This window comes from Podarcis erhardii, assembly GCF_964252035.2.
Source record: "Podarcis erhardii genome assembly, chromosome: 9".
Lineage (NCBI taxonomy): Eukaryota > Metazoa > Chordata > Lepidosauria > Squamata > Lacertidae > Podarcis > Podarcis erhardii.
The window spans coordinates 58,925,046-58,944,385 of NC_138512.1; the positions used below are offsets into that span (position 1 = coordinate 58,925,046).

General features: G+C 44.0%; 1 protein-coding gene and 1 long non-coding RNA gene across 6 annotated transcripts in view; both read left to right on the plus strand.

The window, feature by feature from the left end:
* The first annotated feature begins 274 nt into the window (after window positions 1–274).
* Window positions 275–19,340, plus strand: part of SLC39A8 (solute carrier family 39 member 8) — a 43,024-nt gene continuing 23,958 nt past the window's right edge. Inside the window, exons 1-3 of one of the 5 annotated variants that reach the window (XM_081877003.1) lie at window positions 276–436; window positions 473–491; window positions 10,351–11,034. In XM_081877003.1, the coding sequence (XP_081733129.1) occupies window positions 10,771–11,034 (264 nt within the window). In that variant the 5' untranslated portion in view covers window positions 276–436; window positions 473–491; window positions 10,351–10,770. The other 4 variants (XR_014160301.1, XM_081877002.1, XM_081877004.1 and 1 more) reach the window with 4 other exon arrangements.
* On the plus strand, window positions 1,447–4,057 carry LOC309349358. Its single transcript, XR_014159874.1, has 2 exons — window positions 1,447–2,712; window positions 2,744–4,057. It is a non-coding gene; the product is annotated as an uncharacterized lncRNA (long non-coding RNA).

Genomic DNA, 19,340 nt, shown 5'->3' on the forward strand with positions numbered 1-19,340 from the left:
TGATCATTATGTGAGACACAGAAATGTCTGCTTATGTGAATTTGGTATGTAGCACATCATAATCCTTAAGGGATGCTCCATTCTTGGTTTTTAGAGGAGCACAAGCTGTTCTTCTGTTTGAGAAAGCAAGAACCCTGCAACAACCTGTGCTAGTGTTCAACTAGCTTTTTTTATCAGAGAAGTAAATCGCTGCTATTAATGCATGCCTTGTAGTTCTGGTTTTGCCAGCTCATTAACCATGCATGCAAGCATCATATGCTGTAATATCTTTGCTGTCAACCATTCCTTCTGCCATACATACCAGGGCAGGCAGATCAAGAGGCCAGGAGCTTTTGATGCTACTCCTGAAAAATAAGTGTGACAATTACAACAAAATGCTCACACTGCAGGACTAGAGAAATGCACATCTTCTGCCTTGATTTCAACAGGTGCAGGTGTTCTCATCTGGAACAGGTGTTCTCATCTGGAACAGGTGTTCTCATCTGGAACAGGTACATCATCATCATCATCATCATCATCATCATCATCATCATTATTACCAAACCATTAAATGCTTGCAGTGGCAGGCAATGCTTACAATACAGCCATTTTAAAATGCTATTTTATTAGTAGAAGACATTCCAAATTAAAAAACAAAAACCGTTCAGAGTATATATTTTATTTCTGCTATCAAGATGACCCCAAAGGATCAAAATTTACAATATGCACACAATATTATTTAAGAATTGTGGAATGTTTAACCAAGCTGGTATTTCCTTAAATACAAAATTTAAAGTTTGTTAATCTGTAGATTTAATGCGGCATTTTTGTTGTCAGATAAGGTTTCATATTGCTTGCCTGTTGTTATCATACTTGTTTTTATCTCATGTCAGCTACGCTGATCTTGCTTTTTGGGAGAAAAGTGTACTACAGATAAAGAATGAAGACAATAATATGCTGACATACACAAATCTTTGGGAGGTGTGTAATGGGATTTCCATTTATCCTGCACATGTAAAGCTCTCCCAAAGATACTGTCTTTTTATTTTCACATAAATGCTGCTTTGACTTCAGTGCACTGTTTTATGCTGTGAAAGTGTGTGTGTGTGTGTAAAGTTAAAAATAATAGCTGGCTAGTTATGTGTGTGGGATATATATATATATAGAGAGAGAGAGAGAGAGAGAGAGACAGTAGTGGTTAAGAGCAGTGGACTCGTAATCTGGTGAACTGGGTTCGATTCCCTGCTCCTCCACATGTAGCTGCTGGGTGACCTTGGGCTAGTCATACTTCTCTGAAGTCTCTCAGCCCCACTCACCTCACAGAGTGTTTGTTGTGGGGGAGGAAGGGAAGGAGATTGTTAGCCACTTTGAGATTCCTTAGGGTAGTGATAAAGCGGGATATCAAATTCAAACTCTTCTTTTTCTTCTTCTTCTTCTGAACAGGGGTGTGTGAATGTAGCAGTATTTGAATATTGGATAGACACAAGGAGTATTGCTTAAAAATGCACATGCAGAACATTCTCCACGCATCTTTTCTAAAATTGCAAAAAGATAGCTGTGTTTGCCTATTTTAGCAAAAACAATTCAGAATCCTGTGACACCTTGATGATTAATCCATTTACTGTGGATAAACTGTCATAGGTCAGAGTTCATGATGCATGAGTACAGAAAGAGAGAGAGAAAAAGAAAAAAGGCCATTTCACATAGGAAGGTTCAGAGGTGAAACACTGCAAGAGATAGCTGTAGCAGGGCATCTTGGCTCGTTGCAGATCACAAATGAATGCAGAATCCAATGGCACAAACAAGATGCAGTCAGTGTAGGCATGTGACTTAGTCCTAACTAACTGGCAACTGTAGATGATAAACAGACATTGCAAAACCAAGTTCTTCTGAAGCATATGCTTTTGGGAAAGTGAAATATCCGCCCCCTCCCCTTTCCCCATTGTTATTGCTCAAGAAATAGGATGGAATAGTGAGCACAGTTGAAAACTCAGCACAACAACTAGATTTATAAACTGACTGCCTATTGCACTAGAAACCAGCATTGGCTTCCAGATGTTGGCCTAAGGTCTAGTCGAGATACCAATGTGTGGGCTGTACCATTTTAGACAGAAGGTAGGGCTACACATGATGGAATGCTTCACTACGGGGGAAAATAGGGATTCTGGCAACATAGAAACTCACATATTATGGAGGAAGCTAGGCTAGCATCTTCTCTCTGAAATCTAGTTTTCTATATGAATTGATATTTTTAAAGATGTGGTGGACTCTGCATTCAGTTGGGTGAGACAAAAGTGAGCACTCCAAAGTGATACAGTTCAGGCACAGGTTTACCAGGTTTTTGATACAAGCATTCAGTGAGCGGGGCCTCAGTCTAGTCAATGAATATCCACCCTCAGCTATAAATATCTGCTGCATTCTCCAGGACACTGCTGAGACAACTTTCATGCCTTGCCTCAGCTGCAGGATGACTAACTATGGTCCTGAAAATCACACCTTGGTCCCTCTCCAAGGTGCTGATCTTACCTTGAGCTTCCTCCCTCTCTGTCTGGTGCAAACTACTTGCCTCCCCTTGCTTGGGCGATCATCTATCCTTAGTAGTGCACATCCCCATGGATCTGGACAAAGAGACTGAAGTTAGAAATAAATTAGGTTCCCTAATTTATTTTATCTATTGGGAGACACTTCTAAGTTCTTATTCACTTTTCAAAATACAAGTATTTCTCCAGAGAGGTACACATATATAAAGCTTGTTGTTGTTTAGTCCTATATAAACCTAGAGAATTTTAAAACAACTATCAAAATTCACAATGCTAGGATATAAAGAGAAGGTCAACCATTTGCTCTTAAGCCAGAAATTTGATTAAAAAATGTAAAACAACACACAGTAAAGGAACAATTAATTAAAAGCAGACCAAAATAATACCAATGATGAAAAGTCCTCAGGCCCCACCTAAAAGAGAACAAAGGGGAAGCCAAGTGTCCCTGTTGGAGGAGAGTGTTCCATAAATGTTTGATATGACAATGTTTGAGTTCAACAAATTTATTCTAATGTCCTTGAGGATGGAGCGTGCTCATTAATTAATTCTCATTTATTACTGGAGATATTTTGGACCAGTTTCCATGAACCCTGCTCTAGAAACGTGACTTCATGTGTTTTTGAATGCACCTTTTAAGCATTTTCTATTGTAAATGATTGATAGGGAGACGGAAGGGATTAGAATGTGGTAGCATGTGTTTTGATGGTGTTGGTAGTCATGGGGAAGGCAAAGCTCAAACCTGCTCATTTTCAATCCACCTTAAGTCCCTTTGAAATTTATCACACCAAGTCAATGTGCAATTGTCATGTCCAGGAACATGACTCTCTATCAGAAGGCTTGGAGAGCTAGTTTTATGATACAGATCAGAATGAATTCTTGAAATAACTACATACTTTGGGGGTTCATGTCTACTGTGCAGTGAACAATGGGAGAATCATTTAGGTTGTGGTGCTCCACCTGTGAAATCACCTATCCTATGATATCAAGTAGGCACCTGAACCCCTCAGATTGATTACTTTCCCCCGATCAGGAAGACATCCTTTTGCAAGAATATCTGATGCCAGATGATTGACATGTGGGGGACCACTTGGTGCTGCGGAGTTTTGGATCCAGCCTATTGGTTGGATCTACTTTCCCACCCCTGCTCCCAAGTAGACCCTTGCTGTTGAAGAGACCCTGGGGACAGAGCCTTCTGACACCCAAATCTGCTGGAGAGTTTTGTAGTTCTCTGTTTCTTTTTCCTTTGGAGTCCTATGTCTGGGACGTTTGTTAATGTCCAGAGATTGTATACTCATGGGGGTGGTATATGATAGATAGAAGACCATCGTTGAAAGACAGGGAAATGTTGGTCTCCCAGGGTGAGAGGCTGGAAGGGGAAAGGAAAGATGCCAGGTGAGAGCTGGGTGCTATCTTCTGTGGCTGTCGAGGACTAAGAATTACTTTTAAGAGAGGACTCCATTTTCTACTTATTTGTATTTTCTGTAGCCACTATTTTATTGTATTATTAAAAAAATAATAAAAATCCCATTACACAGAAAGCTTTGTAGTTCTACAGTAGGGTTTCTTAAACTTTTCATCAAGCTGAAAAAGAAATATTGGACTGGATGTTTAATTCATAGTTCTGTCTAATGCAACTGGATAAATTTTGCTAACAGTGCTGCCATTTGTGAAAGACGAAGAGGACATACCAAATCAGGAACATAGACAAGGATGCTATTGTCTCTCTTAAAACCAGAATGGACTCCAGACTCTGCTCAGATATAAGTAAGTCCACTGCCATCTATTGACTAAGCTATATAATGGCAGTATCCACATATCATCTCACACGTGATTTGCTTTTTGCTTTTTTTGTTTTTAAAAGAGCCAGCAAATAAATCAGGGCCATTGAAACATTTTTACTCACTCATCTCTAAATCTCAAAAAATTCTGAACAATTCAGTTGGAGCAAGTGTCAGTCCAAGAAGCAACATAGCTGGCAGGTATTTTTCCTCTGTTCAAAGCCTTTCTTTCCGTAATATCTTGTGGCAAAGCATTCTTCAGACTAATCCAGCCCTCTATTAGCACAAATGCTTCTGGTTAATAAGTGCTCACTCCAGCAAAACAAAAATGCCTTTCAGTGCCAGGAAAGGAGAAGGAGTAATGAACACATGCTGGAGTTGGCAGTTACAAAACAACAAGCGCTGTCAAAATAATAAATCAAGGGGCCTGAGCTAGGAGCTCTGCTCTGATAATGTGGCTATCTATTCATCAGCCCCCCACCCCAAAGAGGCCTCCCACAATCTGATATTCTCTACTCATTGCAACTATGCCTAACTGCAGACACATAATTCAGGAAGCTATGAGGAACTTTTTCATCTTGAGGGTCATAGTCCCTTAGGTGCAACCTTCTGGGGTCTGCATACTTCTGGTAGGTGCAGCCAGAGGCAAAAGTGGGAAGGGTAATGGGTGTGACTCTTTACCTTTGTACAAACTCACATTCCAGCCACAGAAGAACCAGGGTCCTACACACACACACACACACACACACACACACACACTATTTCAGCAAGCAAGAGGTGGGTTCATTGGCTAGCATAGTTAGATGGGACCATTGCAGAGCCTGAAAATGCTATGGGCATAGTTACTGCTGGGAAGATGTTAAAATGTGCAATACTTAATGCTCGTCACATGGGACTGCTGCATAGAAATCTCGACTTTCCTGTTTCTAGTCCTGGCAGACAATATTCTGGCAAGCCTAATACTGGCTCTGACATTAGGCCTGTATACTGTAATGGAACGATACAGGTTTAAATCTCAGTAGACTCAGAAATATTTGCCTCGATGGCCCACAAAGCATTGAAGCCCGAGTTATAATTAACCATTTTAGCTAGCCCCAACTAACAGAGTGGATTCACATGTTAAATACTGGTTTCCCCATAGAAGACCCTAGTTTCAATGGTGCGTAGATCTTGCATTTGTGAACTCAAAGTGGCTCATTCCATAGTATCCAGATGTTGATGGTGACCCCCAAACTCACATTGCTCGTGGCAAACTCACATTGGTCAAGAAAGCAGTGAATCAGCCTTGTGGAATGCCAGTCTCACTTGTCCCAAGAAAAATTGTTTACATTCACTGTAGACTTCACCGGGAAGAGGGGAACTCCCCTGCTAATTTATGCTGGGCATGGCCATCATTAAAATGCTCTTTGGTTAGTGGAATGATCATATAAACTGCTTGTGCAACAGGCGGCTAAACCTACATGACCCCCTAGATCTTATTTGCCATTCTCTCCTTTTCAAATAACTTACAGCTTAATAAAAAACAAACTTAACCATTAGGGAGAGAGGAGAGAGAGCATCCATCCTTGAGGTTAAACTTTGGCTAGCCCTCAAAATGGAGAAGGATTTTCATTCTGCAGCGGATTGGAAAGAGAAAATAATTCCCCCTGGAATTACCGAAGAATTGAACGTTTCAGCATTATGCAAATACAGGCCACACATCTAAAAACAGCAAATAGCCTTGTTTATTTAATGAAACTCAAAAACAGCTTTCAGAGTCAGTTGCTGACCAAATGTGGGATAGTGAAAGTTATCTGTTAGGGAAATAATAGCGTGTGTTTTTTTAATTAAGGACTACTGAATGACCCAGTCATATGCAGAAAATAAGAGGGGTTCACATGTTCCCTTACCGTGGCGAAGTCCAGTCTCCCAACACGTTGACAAGTGGACCCACAATGTCAAAATATTTATAACTGAATCAGTGTGTTCCTGCGGTGTCAACAGTATCCCACTATGCAGCAGTATTGCAGTTCAGTTTACCTAGTCAACCAAAGAAGGAGGGTTTTTTTAAAACCATTTACAACAACAATTCATTAATGCAGCATGACGTGAGCACAATGCGACCATGAAACCTGATCCTGATAACCTTGTGCATCAATGCAAGAGGTGAAGCTTTTCCTGTCTTTTTATCTCCTTGCATGTGACGTCAGCTATATTTCTGCATGCTTGGTTACTGTTAAAGGGCACAGGAATAAGTGCGACAAACGGTATCAACCCCAATGCAAGGGGATCGTATCAGTACCATGCATTGGAAGGAATGAAGAATCCAATGCCTCTGGATTTTGTTGGACCACAACTCCCATCATCATGATCATTGGACCACAACTCCCATCATCATGATCATTGCCTGTGAAGGATATGGCTGATGGGAGTTGGATTCCATTTGAAAGGCCACAGGTTCCTCATCCCTGGTGTATGCCGACCCTATGCCATGTTACTTGGCACACCTGGAAATGATCCCCAACAGGAGTGGCAGTGGGAAGGACTACAAAAAGTGTGGTCTCTAGCATGTCACAGATCCACCCCTTGTGCTGAATGGGTGTGTATAGCATTTAGCACATGCCAATTTGTCTCTTAGGTTGCTCCACCACTTCTCTAGCTCTACTCAACCCATAACCTTGCTCAATCCATCTGCAGCTGCAATAGCTGGATTCATACAAAGTGCTCCTTCCTTGATTGAGATGAGGCTGAAAATCGCCATGCAATGGTAGGCTCTGCCCTGATAGCATATCAGATCATTTCCAAGAATTGTGAAGATAATGTCCAGAAAAATCAGTCCTACCAGGGGTACCAAATTGAATAAAATATTGTGGGGAAGCAAAGTAAGTCCCCACACTGATCACAAGACACAAACACCATTTGAATGGCAATGCTCATCAACTTTGTGGGAGCCCAGTGCCCTCAAATATTTTATTAGGGGAACTGAAGGGACCTCAGCCCCTAGGAGTTGACTCCTATGAGTCCTACAGTGCAAGAGATCTGCCTGTTTTCATAGTTTCCCCCACAGGCTGTCCCTCTGCCTTCCAGCAGCAAACTCACTAGGCCCTGGAAACAGCTGAATGGGGAATTATACATTGCACAAAAAGACATATAAGGAAGCTCCGTGTCTGGAACCCGTCAGTGGGCTTGCAATGGGTGGCAGGTGGGGGGAAAGATTAAGGACATGAGGAGAGCCTGCTGGATCTGGGTTCCAACCAGTGATCAGCCAGATGGATCTGGGAAGGCCAGTAGCAGGAGCACCATTGATTCTTTTCACAAAAACTACAGCGGCTGCAGTTTCCCCCATGCAGATTCTCTCCTTTAAATGACTGGTTCAAGAATGATCTAAGGGCAGCTCATTGAAACAAGGGAGAAGGGCATTTGCAGAGCTGCTGGCAGCTCAGCTGGTCTCTCAAAGAATGAGCACTTCTGTAGTGCAGTTCTTTGGCAAGCCTCTCGCTCTGCCATTCCACCCCTTGATCCCCACCTTCATTCTCCAGGAACAGCTCAAAACAGGAACCTATCTATGTATAGAGGGACAGGTTCAGGGAAGCAAGGAATAAAGGACAGCATGTCCCCGGTGTTGTGTTGAAATGCTTTCCATATCCCTGCTTAGTCAGAAGGAATATTAGCTATTTCCCAACAGAGGCTGAAAGGCAGATCCACGTGTACTGCTTAATTTGCAGCATGAGGAACTGGAGCAGCTGAATTGGCAGCAGGAATTTGTTTCTCTACCCAATTCGTTTTGGCTCTGTCTTTTGGAGGAAAGGAAGGCTAAAACCACCGCTGGGAGGGGCCAGCCGTGGTTGGCTTTTGACCCGAGCAGTTGCACATGGCCGAGGCTATCTGGCAGTGCACAGTGACTGAACTGCAACCTGTGTCCCTCCTCAAAGCTTTATCTGTGCAAGAAGCATTGGCTATTCTGAAGGACCGCAGACATAATCAGCAACAGCAAGAGGTAAGCAGAGAAGTGGCATGCTTCCCCCCCCCCCAACCTACCCCCAGCATATGAAAACAAGATAGTGGGAGAACGTATTGTGAAAGGTGGTGTGAAACAAGACAAGCATGGGCAAATAGTTTGTGAAAGAGTAGTGGCTACCGGAATGGAGCAATAGGATGTGCAAATGTGTGAGGCTATTCTCAGGATTTCCCTTTGGTAAATACCTTGCATGTGGCAAGCTTCTGTTTGACCCTTCCAGGTGAGAAGCTATTGAGTAACCTGAGATATAGGAGCATGCGGGATTTTCCCAACTGATTGGTAGGAAGAACAGCTCGATAAGGAAAAATAAATACTAGACGATGCACCATCACTTTTGCTGGCAATGCTCCTGTCCTTGTTGAATTTCTGCCTGTTGTGTAGCTGCTAACAAGGCAGGCAGAAACCCTGCCAGGGAAAGGGGTGTGATCCATGGTGGTCTCGAGAAGCTTGAGACTCTTAATCTCAAGGTTGTGGGTTCAAGCCCCATGTTGGACAAAAGATTATTGCATTGCAGGGGGCTTCAACCAGATGTTCCTTGTGGTCTCTTCCAACTTTCCGATTCTACGATATAGTTTGAGAGCACGACTGCAGCATAATCCTATGCGTATTTACTCATCGTGTCTTGCTTTAGCCCTAAAACAAAATGACAGAGAACAATGCTTGTAAAGGTGGGCACATGAAATGACATGGGTGAGTTTCTGAATGCTGACACAGCCTGTTTACCCAAGATGGGGCTGTGTGTACTGTGCAACAATAACGGATTGGGGGCATCTCTCATGTTGACAACTGGGACATAGGCTGCATACGGCCGCTGTGAAATTTGTAGGGATCAGCACACCTGGAATAAGCAAAACAAAACATCCACACATCCATGCCCTAATGACATTATTTAGAAAGTTGATAAACCCGGCCCCAGCGAGATCAGCAATGACCCTGCTGTTTTCCTGGGCAAATCTCTCATATCTGCATGCTCAGATGTTGACATTTCTGAGCCACAGCCAAGCCCTAGCAAACTATTGTTTACCATCTGAAATTGCAAAGCGCATGCTGTGCCCCCTCTCCCTTGTTAACTCTTCGGTGTGTTTCACATTTCTGAAAAGGAAAGTTTTTATGCACCCAGTTAGTGCTTCAGCAAGCAAGGGTAGTGGTGGGCCTGGAATTCTCCGCCTTGAAAGTACAGTAATTTAGAATTGCTTGCATGAGAAAGAGAAGAGATAAAGGGATGGTTTAAAGCAGAAGTGGGGAACTTCAGACTTGGGGTTCAAATGTGACCCTTTGTTCCCTGGTCACATCCATGACAGGCCCTATCTCATGCTTTATTTATTTAAATTTATACCCTGCTTGATTGTAAAAAAGTAGCACTTCAAAGTGGTTTACAAAACATAAAACAGTAACTGATCGAGGAACCTGAGCACCTTCACTGTGAACAAGGGCAAACAGAATTGACTGGCATGACAATTCAATAATAGTGCTGCTTTATTCTTCACTGGCCTGACAGTCAGATTTCTTCAACCCATCTTTGTGTGAGACTGATTATTACTGATGGCGAGCAGGTTCTCGTCCCATTTTAAGACTAAGACTGACAAATGGGAGTGGGTCCAAAGGTGGGAGAGCATGATGGTGAGGGAGGTCTGGAAGAAACCCAGCCCTATGAGGAACAGTTGAGAGAGATGGGCATGTTTAGCCAGAAGGAGAGAAGAGGGGAGGGGTGCGGTTGTGGTTGAAGATAGTAAGATGGTACAACTATTGCACTAACTATTCATATTGATTTTTTTTTAATGTGTTGCTGTTGCCTCTTTTACTGTATTTCATTCTCTTACAATCTGAAATCCATGGAATTCAATTTTAATATAATAAAATGCAATGCTGAAGGATTAAAGAAGCAATTTCTTAATGGATCAATGTGTGTGTGTGTACATGTGTGCGCGCGCATGTGCTTGTGTGTGTGTGTGTCTATATAAAAATTCCTAGCAAAAACTGGGAAACTCCACTCCTGTATGATTTCAGCTGCCTTCTCAACCTTCCCTGCCCCTATGTTCTGTCCTCTATCACGCAGGAGGAGCTGAATGCATCTCTGCCGTCCTGTTGTCCCGTCCGCTTCTGCTGGGGAAGAAACTTTCCTCTCCGTCTCTTTTGGCTTCGCTCCTGCCCTCCCGCCCCCCTTCCATCGATCCTGCGGGCTCTCCAGGATTAGGAAAGGTCCGAGGGAGCGCCCCAAACCCTGCCCTTGCCCAGGAGGGGAGGGGAGCGACGAAGGAAGACCCGCCACCAGCAGCCGCGCAGGACGCAGTGCGCCCGAGGGAGGCTGAGGCTGCGGACAGGACCTCCTCGTTGGCTCCCGCAGGCAAAGGGAAGGCAAGGCAAGGCAAGGCAAGGCGCGTGCGCGCCGTCGGCGAAACCTTAACCCTTCGCGCTCCCTCCGTGCCGCTTCTGCTGAGCAGCTGAGCCAAGAGCAGCTGCTGCGTCGTCGTCTGCGATGTCTCTGGTGTCTCGGACGCTCCTGGCCGCCGCTCTCGCTTTGGCACTGGCCTGCTTGGCTCCAGCCAGGGCGCAAGGATCGACGCCAGCCGCCTCGCCGGCGGGGCCGCCCTTCGCCCGGGATGTCCTGGCGCTGTTCGGGGGCAACCGGAGCCTCTCGGCCGGGCAGCTGGAGCAAATGCTGCAGAAGATGGGAGCCGCGCACCGGCTGGAGGAGTCGCTGGCCGGACAGCTGGACCTGCACGTCCTGCGCTACAACCAGGTACAGTCCAGCCCCATCGGGCTGCCCCGGGAAAGTTCTTCGCCGCCCCGTCTCCTGGATTCTCCCCACAAGTTGTTACAGAGGGGAAACTGAGGCGGAGACAGGAGGACCGGGTCGGATCTTTCTGCAGAGACTTGAAGCCTCCTCGCCCGGGGACGGGGGGCGGGGGAGAGCTGCAACTTGCGGTTATTTTCACATAATTCTGATCATCGCCTTTTAACTCATTGATTGTGTGCGCTTTCGAAAGTTCTTCCGTCGATGGTTTGAGCGTTGTGCTGATACCGCCAAGGTTGCAGGTTGGAGCCCTATATGGGAGAGCTGGGGGCTGGACTACATGATCCTTGGGGTCCCTTCCAACTTTATGTTTCTATGCAGAAAGCCCCAAGTTCAGTCCACTGCATTGCCAGGTAAGGCTGGGAATATCTCTGCCTGAAACCCTTAGTCAGTGTGGATAGTATTGAGTTAATGGCCTAATAGTCTGAGTAGGTGAAAGGCAGCTTCTGATGCACACAGCATAATTGCCATGGCCAATAATGTTTTCATTTGTGTTCTCTCTGCCCTCTCTGCAGTGGCGTAGTGTGGGTTGTCAGCACCCGGGCAAGGCAAGTAATTTGCGCCCCCTAACCCGTGGATTTGCGCCCCCAAACCCGTGGATTTGCGCCCCCTAACCCTAACCCCCAGATGTTGCGCCCGGTGCGGCCGGCCCCCCCTGCACCCCCCACGCTACGCCACTGCCTCTCTGCCCTCTCACCCAGGTACAACCATTTACTTGTCAAATTACCACACATTCATGCATCTGAAGAAAGAATAGTAATAATTTTATTATTTATACCCAACCCATCTGACTCTAGTCTACAAAAGCCATAAGAGATTTGTTTGTCTTTTAGGTACGACAAGGTGCTATAGTCCAACTCGAAGAGTTTTCAAGGAAATTAGGCAAAATTACAGTGGTGCCTCGCAAGACGAAATTAATCCGTTCTGCGATTCTCTTCGTCTAGCGGTTTTTTCGTCTTGCGAAGCAAGCCCATTGACAGCTTAGCGGATTAGCGCTATTAGCGGTCTAGCGGCTTTTAGCGATCAGCTGAGAAGCGGCTTATCAGCGGAACAGCTGAGAAGCGGCTTAGCGCTTAGGGAAAGGGTGGAAAAAAGCGAAAAAAAAGCGGGAACTCGCAAGATTTTTTCGTCTTGCGAAGCAACCCCATAGAGAAATTCGTTTAGCGAAGCGCCTCCAAAACGGAAAACCCTTTCGTCTAGCGGGTTTTCCATCTTGCGAGGCGTTCGTCTTGCAGGGCACCACTGTATTCAGAATAAGGCTAGGACCCTTGAGAAGGATGTAGTTCCTCCAGGATCATGGGCAGTTTATCTGTGAATACTAGTTCCTGGGAAACATAGTGGGAAGCTATGCCTCAATAAAGATGTGGACCCAGTGTGCGGGTTATCCATGATAGGGATAATTGAGGAAAGAATTGGAGATAAAACTGCTGATATCATGATGCTGTTATACAGTTATGTGATCCATGCACTTTTGGAATATGTTCTGGTTAAAGGGTAAAGGGGCCCCTGACCATTAGGTCCAGTCGTAACCGACTCTGGGGTTGTGGCACTCATCTGGCTTTATTAGCCGAGGGAGCTGGTGTACAGCTTCCGGGTCATGTGACCAGCATGACGAAGCCGCTTCTGGCGAATCAGAGCAGCGCACGGAAATGCCGTTTACCTTCCCGCTGGAGCGGTACCTATTCATCTACTTGCACTTTGACATGCTTTCGAACTGCTAGGTTGGCAGGAGCAGGGACCGAGCAACGAGAGCTCACCCCATCACAGGGATTCGAACCACTGACCTTCTGATCGGCAAGCCCTAGGCTCTGTGGTTTAACCCACAGCGCCACCCCTATGTTCTGGTTACCTCATCTCAAAAAAAAAGATATTGTGGAGTTGGAGAAAAAAAATTAGAAAGGGGCAACCAGAATTATCGCTGGGATGGAGAAACTCCACTATGAGGAAAGATGACAGCATTGGGGACTTTTTTAGTTTAGAGAAAAGGCAAGTAAGTGGCAAAATGGTCGAAGTGTGTACCATTAGGCATGGACAAAGTGGACAGAGAAATGATTTTCTCCGTCTCTCATAACCCTGGAACTCAGCGACATCCAGTGAAGCTGAATGCTGGAAAGAAATTACTTATTCACACATCGTGGAGCCAAACTACAGAATTCACTCCCACAAGAGGCAGTGATGGTCAGCCAACTTGGATGGCCATGCTTGCCAGGGCTGCTGGGAGTTGTAGTTCCACCATATTTGGAGGGTCAGAGGTTCCCCACACCTGTACTAAGCAAAACCATGGTTTTAGCATCCACATGCAAATATGTGGGCTCCCAGGGAGGAGATTGGAGCTGCTCCTCCCCAGGTCCTTTATCTCAGGGCAGCACAGCAGCAAAGCCAAGGTTTGTTCTTGGCTGCAGCTTGTGATTAATGAGGGGAGAGCTTCACCACAATTCCAGGTTGGGACAAGCCAAACCTTGGCTTAGTTGCTGCACTGAGTTAAAAGGGCTTTGGAGGAGCAAACTGGGTATAATCTTCTTCTTGGGAGCCCACCTGCTTTTGCAAAGCCATAGTTTTGCTTACTGTCACTTGCAGACCTGGCCAATATGCATTTACAGTGTTACCTCGGGTTACATACACTTCAGTTTATACATGCTTGAGGTTACAGACTCCGCTAACCCAGAAATAGTACCTTGGCAGACCTGGCCAATAAGCATTTACAGAAATAGTACCTCGGGCAGAAATAGTACCTTGGCAGACCTGGCCAATAAGCATTTACAGAAATAGTACCTTGCTTCAGGGTGAGAACAGAAATCGTGCTCTGGCGGTGCGGCGGCAGCAGGAGGCCCCATTAGCTAAAGTGGTGCTTCAGGTTAAGAACAATTTCAGGTTAAGAACAGACCTCCGGAACGAATTAAGTACTTAACCCGAGGTACCACTGTATTCAATTCCTAAAGATGTTTGCTTTCAGACCTGTGTTCTGTTTCCTTGTGGGCACAGTTTTATTTGAATAACAAAGACTGCCAGTTTCTGTGCATCTCATTTGGGTGCCATGCTTGGAACAGAATGTTACAGTACAGTTCCTTGTCGGGCTGACTTTTAGTGGGTAATGTTAAACTTGTTGGTTGGGATGTGAAGTGACAGGAGGCACGTAGCTCAGTGGTGGAGCATGTGTCTTGCATGCAGAAGGGCCCATGTTCAGCCCCTGACATCACCAGGTCTAGCTGTGAATGGGAGAGCCATTGCCAGTCAGTGTAGACCAGGGGTCAGCAAACTTTTTCAGCAGGGGGCCGGTCCAATGCCCCTCAGACCTTGTGGGGGGGCCAGACTATATTTTGGAAAAAATAATAATGAACGAATTCCTATGCCCCACAAATAACCCAGAGATGCATTTTAAATAAAAGCACCCATTCTACTCATGTAAAAACACCAGGCAGGCTCCACAAATAACCCTGAGATACATTTTAAATAAAAGGACACATTCTACTCGTGTAAAAACACGCTGATTCCTGGACCATCCGCGGGCCGGATTTAGAAGGCAATTGGGCTGGATCCAGCCCCCGGACCTTAGTTTGCCTACCCATGGTGTAGACAATACTGCGCTCAGTGGTCCAACTTGGTGTAAGACAGTAAGGGTTTTAACTGTTGCTACAACAGATGCTTCCGAAGCAAGGATTGTTGCCAGTGCTTAGGGCAGGGGTCAGCAAACTTTTTCAGCAGAGGGTCAGTCCACTGCCCCTCAGACCTTGTGGGGGGGCCAGACTATATTTTGGAGAGAAAAAAAGAACGAATTCCTATGCCCCACAAATAACCCAGAGATGCATTTTAAATAAAAGGGCACGTTCTACTCAGGTAAAATCACACTGATTCCTGGACTGTCTGCAGGCCAGATTTAGAAGGCAATTGGGCCGGATCCTGCCCCCGGGCCTTAGCTTGCCTACCCATGGCTTAGGGCATAGTATGGACTGGATCTCCAAATGCATACTTAGTCTGAAGATCTTGTTTAGTTTGGGATAATTCTTACTGCACTGTGAGTGCTACAACTGCTAATTCAAACCTAATTATAGAAAGAAAGAAAGAAAGAAAGAAAGAAAGAAAGAAAGAAAGAAAGACAAGTGAAAGGGGCTTATGCAGAGTGAAGACTTTCTTGTTCCAACAGGGAATTGTTCCCTTGGGAGTTTGCTGCTTTTAAGGGAAGAGCTGGTTCCATGCTGTTTTTATTGTAATTATTACTTTTGTTTTAAAAGAGATTTTATATATGCATACAGTTTTAAATCTATCCATGTCTACTTGCATTTTAATGATTGTTTTTTCTGTGTTTTTATCTGTAAGCTGCCTTGAGTTGAGTCCCATCAGCAAGAAAGGCAGAGTATAAATAAATAAATATATAAGAATAATATCACTATGGATACTTGGCTGACTGGGCATTCTCCTACTCCATTGCTCAAAACATTTGACAAGGTAGAATATGTGTACAACTCTCATAGCCATGCTGGAACTGTAAGCCTCAAGGATCTGTCAGCCTCAAGGCTTTTTACCAGCCTGCTGAATTCCAGTTCACGGCTATGTTAATACAGTGGTATCTCGGGTTACAGATGCTTCAGGTTACAGACTCTGCTAACCCAGAAATCGTACCTCGGGTTAAGAACTTTGCTTCAGGATGAGAACAGAAATCGTGCTCTGGCAGTATGGCGGCAGCAGGAGTCCCCATTAGCTAAAGTGGTGCTTCAGGTTAAGAACAGTTTCAGGTTAAGAATGGACCTCCAGAACGAATTAAGTACTTAACCCGAGGTTTCCACTGTATTATATTCAAATAAATGTTGCTATTATTTCCTAACCATGCAAGTGGGGATTTATAATTTTGAAGGATGAAGCGACAGCTATTCTACAACTGGTTGCAGACGTGGTGGCAAGGGAAGGAAGAGAAAAATGGTTCCGACTAAAGCCAGTCTCTGCACACCTTTAAAGCAGCACGATACCACCCAAAGAATTCGGGGAGCTGTAGTTTGATGAGTAGAACCCCATTCCCTTCACAGAGCTACAAAGGAATTAACAGTCAGTCCCTCTTCACAGGGAACTCTGTTAATCTAAATTGTAAACCATAGCTTTTCTATCAGGCTATACAACACATGTAAAAACACTTGACATGGTAAGTTGTGGCACCCTATGGGATGCTGACTGATCATAGCAATTCAAATACAAGGCTTGTTACACACACACACACAGGCATAGCAAAGAAAGAAGGTGGGAAGGGTGGATGACGTCTGAGCAGACATATTGGGAAATGTTGCTGTGTTGCAATCCGTAAGCAAAAATTCCTTTGAGAACCAGTTACCAGTTCCTTCATATAAACATCCACCCATCTGGTCACTGGTTGAGCAGGAATTGCCAACAGGTGGAAAAAGGCCAGATCTTCAGGAGGCAAATGTCTGGCAGGATAATCAGCCTTTTGTGAACTAGTGACTTTCATAGGCTTGGTGCAGCAGAAGGGTGTGCTAGAATGGCAGGTTGCAAGTGGGGAGTTGTCAGTTCTCAGTGCATGCCCATGCAGCAAACTCCTTGCAAGCGAAACTCTGAGAGAGAGAGAGAGAGAGAGAGAGAGAGAGAGAGAGAGAGAGATGGTTTCCTATTTGTAGGAAATGATTTGTAATGTGTAGAATCCACTACTTGCAGCCTCAAGTTGTCCAGTCATTCTACCATCTTATTCCCTTGCATGTGTTGACCAAGCTTGGAAAAGGTACAGAAAAGAGAAACAGAAAAGTTCAAGGGGGTGGGAGGACTTCCCTGTGAGGAAAGGTGGCAACATTTGGGATCTTTTAGTTTAGAGGGGATGTGAGTAAGATATAATAATAATAATAATAATAATAATAATAATAATAGTAATAATAATAATTTATTATTTATACCCTCCCATCACTCTGGGCGGCTTCCAACAAAAGATATAAATTACATTAAAACATCAGTCATTAAAAACTTCCCTAAACAGGGCTGCCTTCAGATGTCTTCTAATCGTCAGATAGTTGTTTATTTCTTTGACATCTGGTGGGAGGGCGTTCCACAGGGTGGGTGCCACTGCCGAGAAGGCCCTCTGCCTGCTTCCCTGTAACTTGGCTTCACACAGTGAGGGAACCTCCAGAAGGCCCTCGGCGCTGGACCTCAGTGAGGTGACATGACAGGAGTAAATAAAATTATGCATGGAATGCCACCAGCTGCCTTACCTTGCTTTTGGTTCTCTAGCATTAAACTAGATTTGGGACAGACAGCCTTTCAAATGGAGGACTCCTTCACCTGAATAGAGGGCTGCCTTCTGCTAAGGAGCAGACATGGGTCACCCTATCTCCTCAGGAAAGAATCCTCAGCTCTTATGATAGCTTTTTTTTTACTGACTTTTTTATTGACTTCTGTGCCATCCTTCGAAAGAATTATTATCAGGATAACACTACTCATCGCAATAAAATGGAAATAAATAATAATAATCATCACAATAAAAAGAAAATACAAAAAGGGGGGAAATGAAAGATTGAAAGGGGAGATAAAGCTGACAGTGGAACATGTGGAAATCTCAATTTTATCGCTGTGATGCTGTTAAGCAGATAATACACTTAAGCATGTCATAAATGCTCAATGAAAGTATGCAAATCTGATATTGGCTCATTGGTAATAGGGCAGTGTAACTGGGCTGAAGAGGGACGTGGGTGGCACTATGGTCTAAACCACAGAGCCTAGGGCTTGCCGATCAGAAGGTCAGCGGTTTGAATACCTGCGATGGGGTGAGCTCCCATTGCTCGGTCCCAGCTCCTGCCCACCTAGTAGTTTGAAAGCACATCAAAGTGCAAGTAGATAAATAGGTACCGCTCTGGCGGGAAGGTAAATGGCATTTCTGTGTGCTGCTCTGGTTCGCCAGAAGCAGCTTAGTCATGCTGGCCACATGACCCGGAAGCTGTACGCCGGCTCCCTCGGCCAATAAAGCGAGATGAGCGCTGCAACCCCAGAGTTGGCCACGACTGGACCTAATGGTCAGGGGTCCCTTTACCTTTAACTTTTAATTGGACTGAAACATTGAACAAAGACTTTGACACAGTCCAGGGACATGATAATAGTTCTCTCTCTCATATCTATCTATCATCTATCTATCTATCTATCTATCTATCTATCTATCTATCTATCTATCATCTATCTATCTATCTATCTATCTATCAATCATCTATCTATCTATCATCATCTATCATCTATCTATTTATCATCTATCTATCTATCATCTATCTATCTATCATCTATCTATCTATCTATCTATCTATCATCTATCTATCTATCTATCTATCTATCTATCTATCATCTATCTATCTATCTGTCTATCATCTATCTATCTATTATCTATCTATATCTATCATCTATCTATCTATCTATCTATCTATCTATCTATCTATCTATCATCTATCTATCATCTATCATCTCTGTCTATCTATCTATCTATCTATCTATCTATCTATCTATCTATCTATCTATCTATCTATCATCTATCTATCTATCTATCTATCATCTATCTATCTATCATCTATCATCTATCTATCTATCTATCTATCTATCTATCTATCTATCTATCTATCTATATCTATCTGGTGTGTGTGTGTGTGTGTGAGAGAGAGAGAGAGAGAGAGAGAGAGATACTTTCATGCCAACCTACATAAAGTATATAAATATCCCAGTTTTACTAAACAAAGGAATACTTCATAGATGCAATTAAAGTTATTTTTAGTCATATTTTATTAACAAATCTTATTTGCATCCCACCCTTTCTCCAAGGTGACATTATTATTGCTAAAACAAAACAAATTCCTTCCAGTAGCACCTTAAAGACCAACTAAGTCAGTTCTTGGTATGAGCTTTCGTGTGCATGCACACTTCTTCAGATACACACTGTGTATCTGAAGAAGTGTGCATGCACACGAAAGCTCATACCAAGAACTGACTTAGTTGGTCTTTAAGGTGCTACTGGAAGGAATTTGTTTTGTTTTGACTATGGCAGACCAACACGGCTACCTATCTGTAACTGGAACTATTATTATTGCTATTCATTTTTAGCCCACTTTTCTGTATAAACATACCAAAAGTAGTTAATAGAGGAAAAACCATATATCACTACAATCATTTTCTTTATTTCTATTTCATTCTTTAATATTCTTCCCCACCTTTCTGCACAATGCTCGGGGTAGCTTATGGCGACATAATTTAAAACCATGTAATAAATAATTTGAAACCAGAGAATCGGT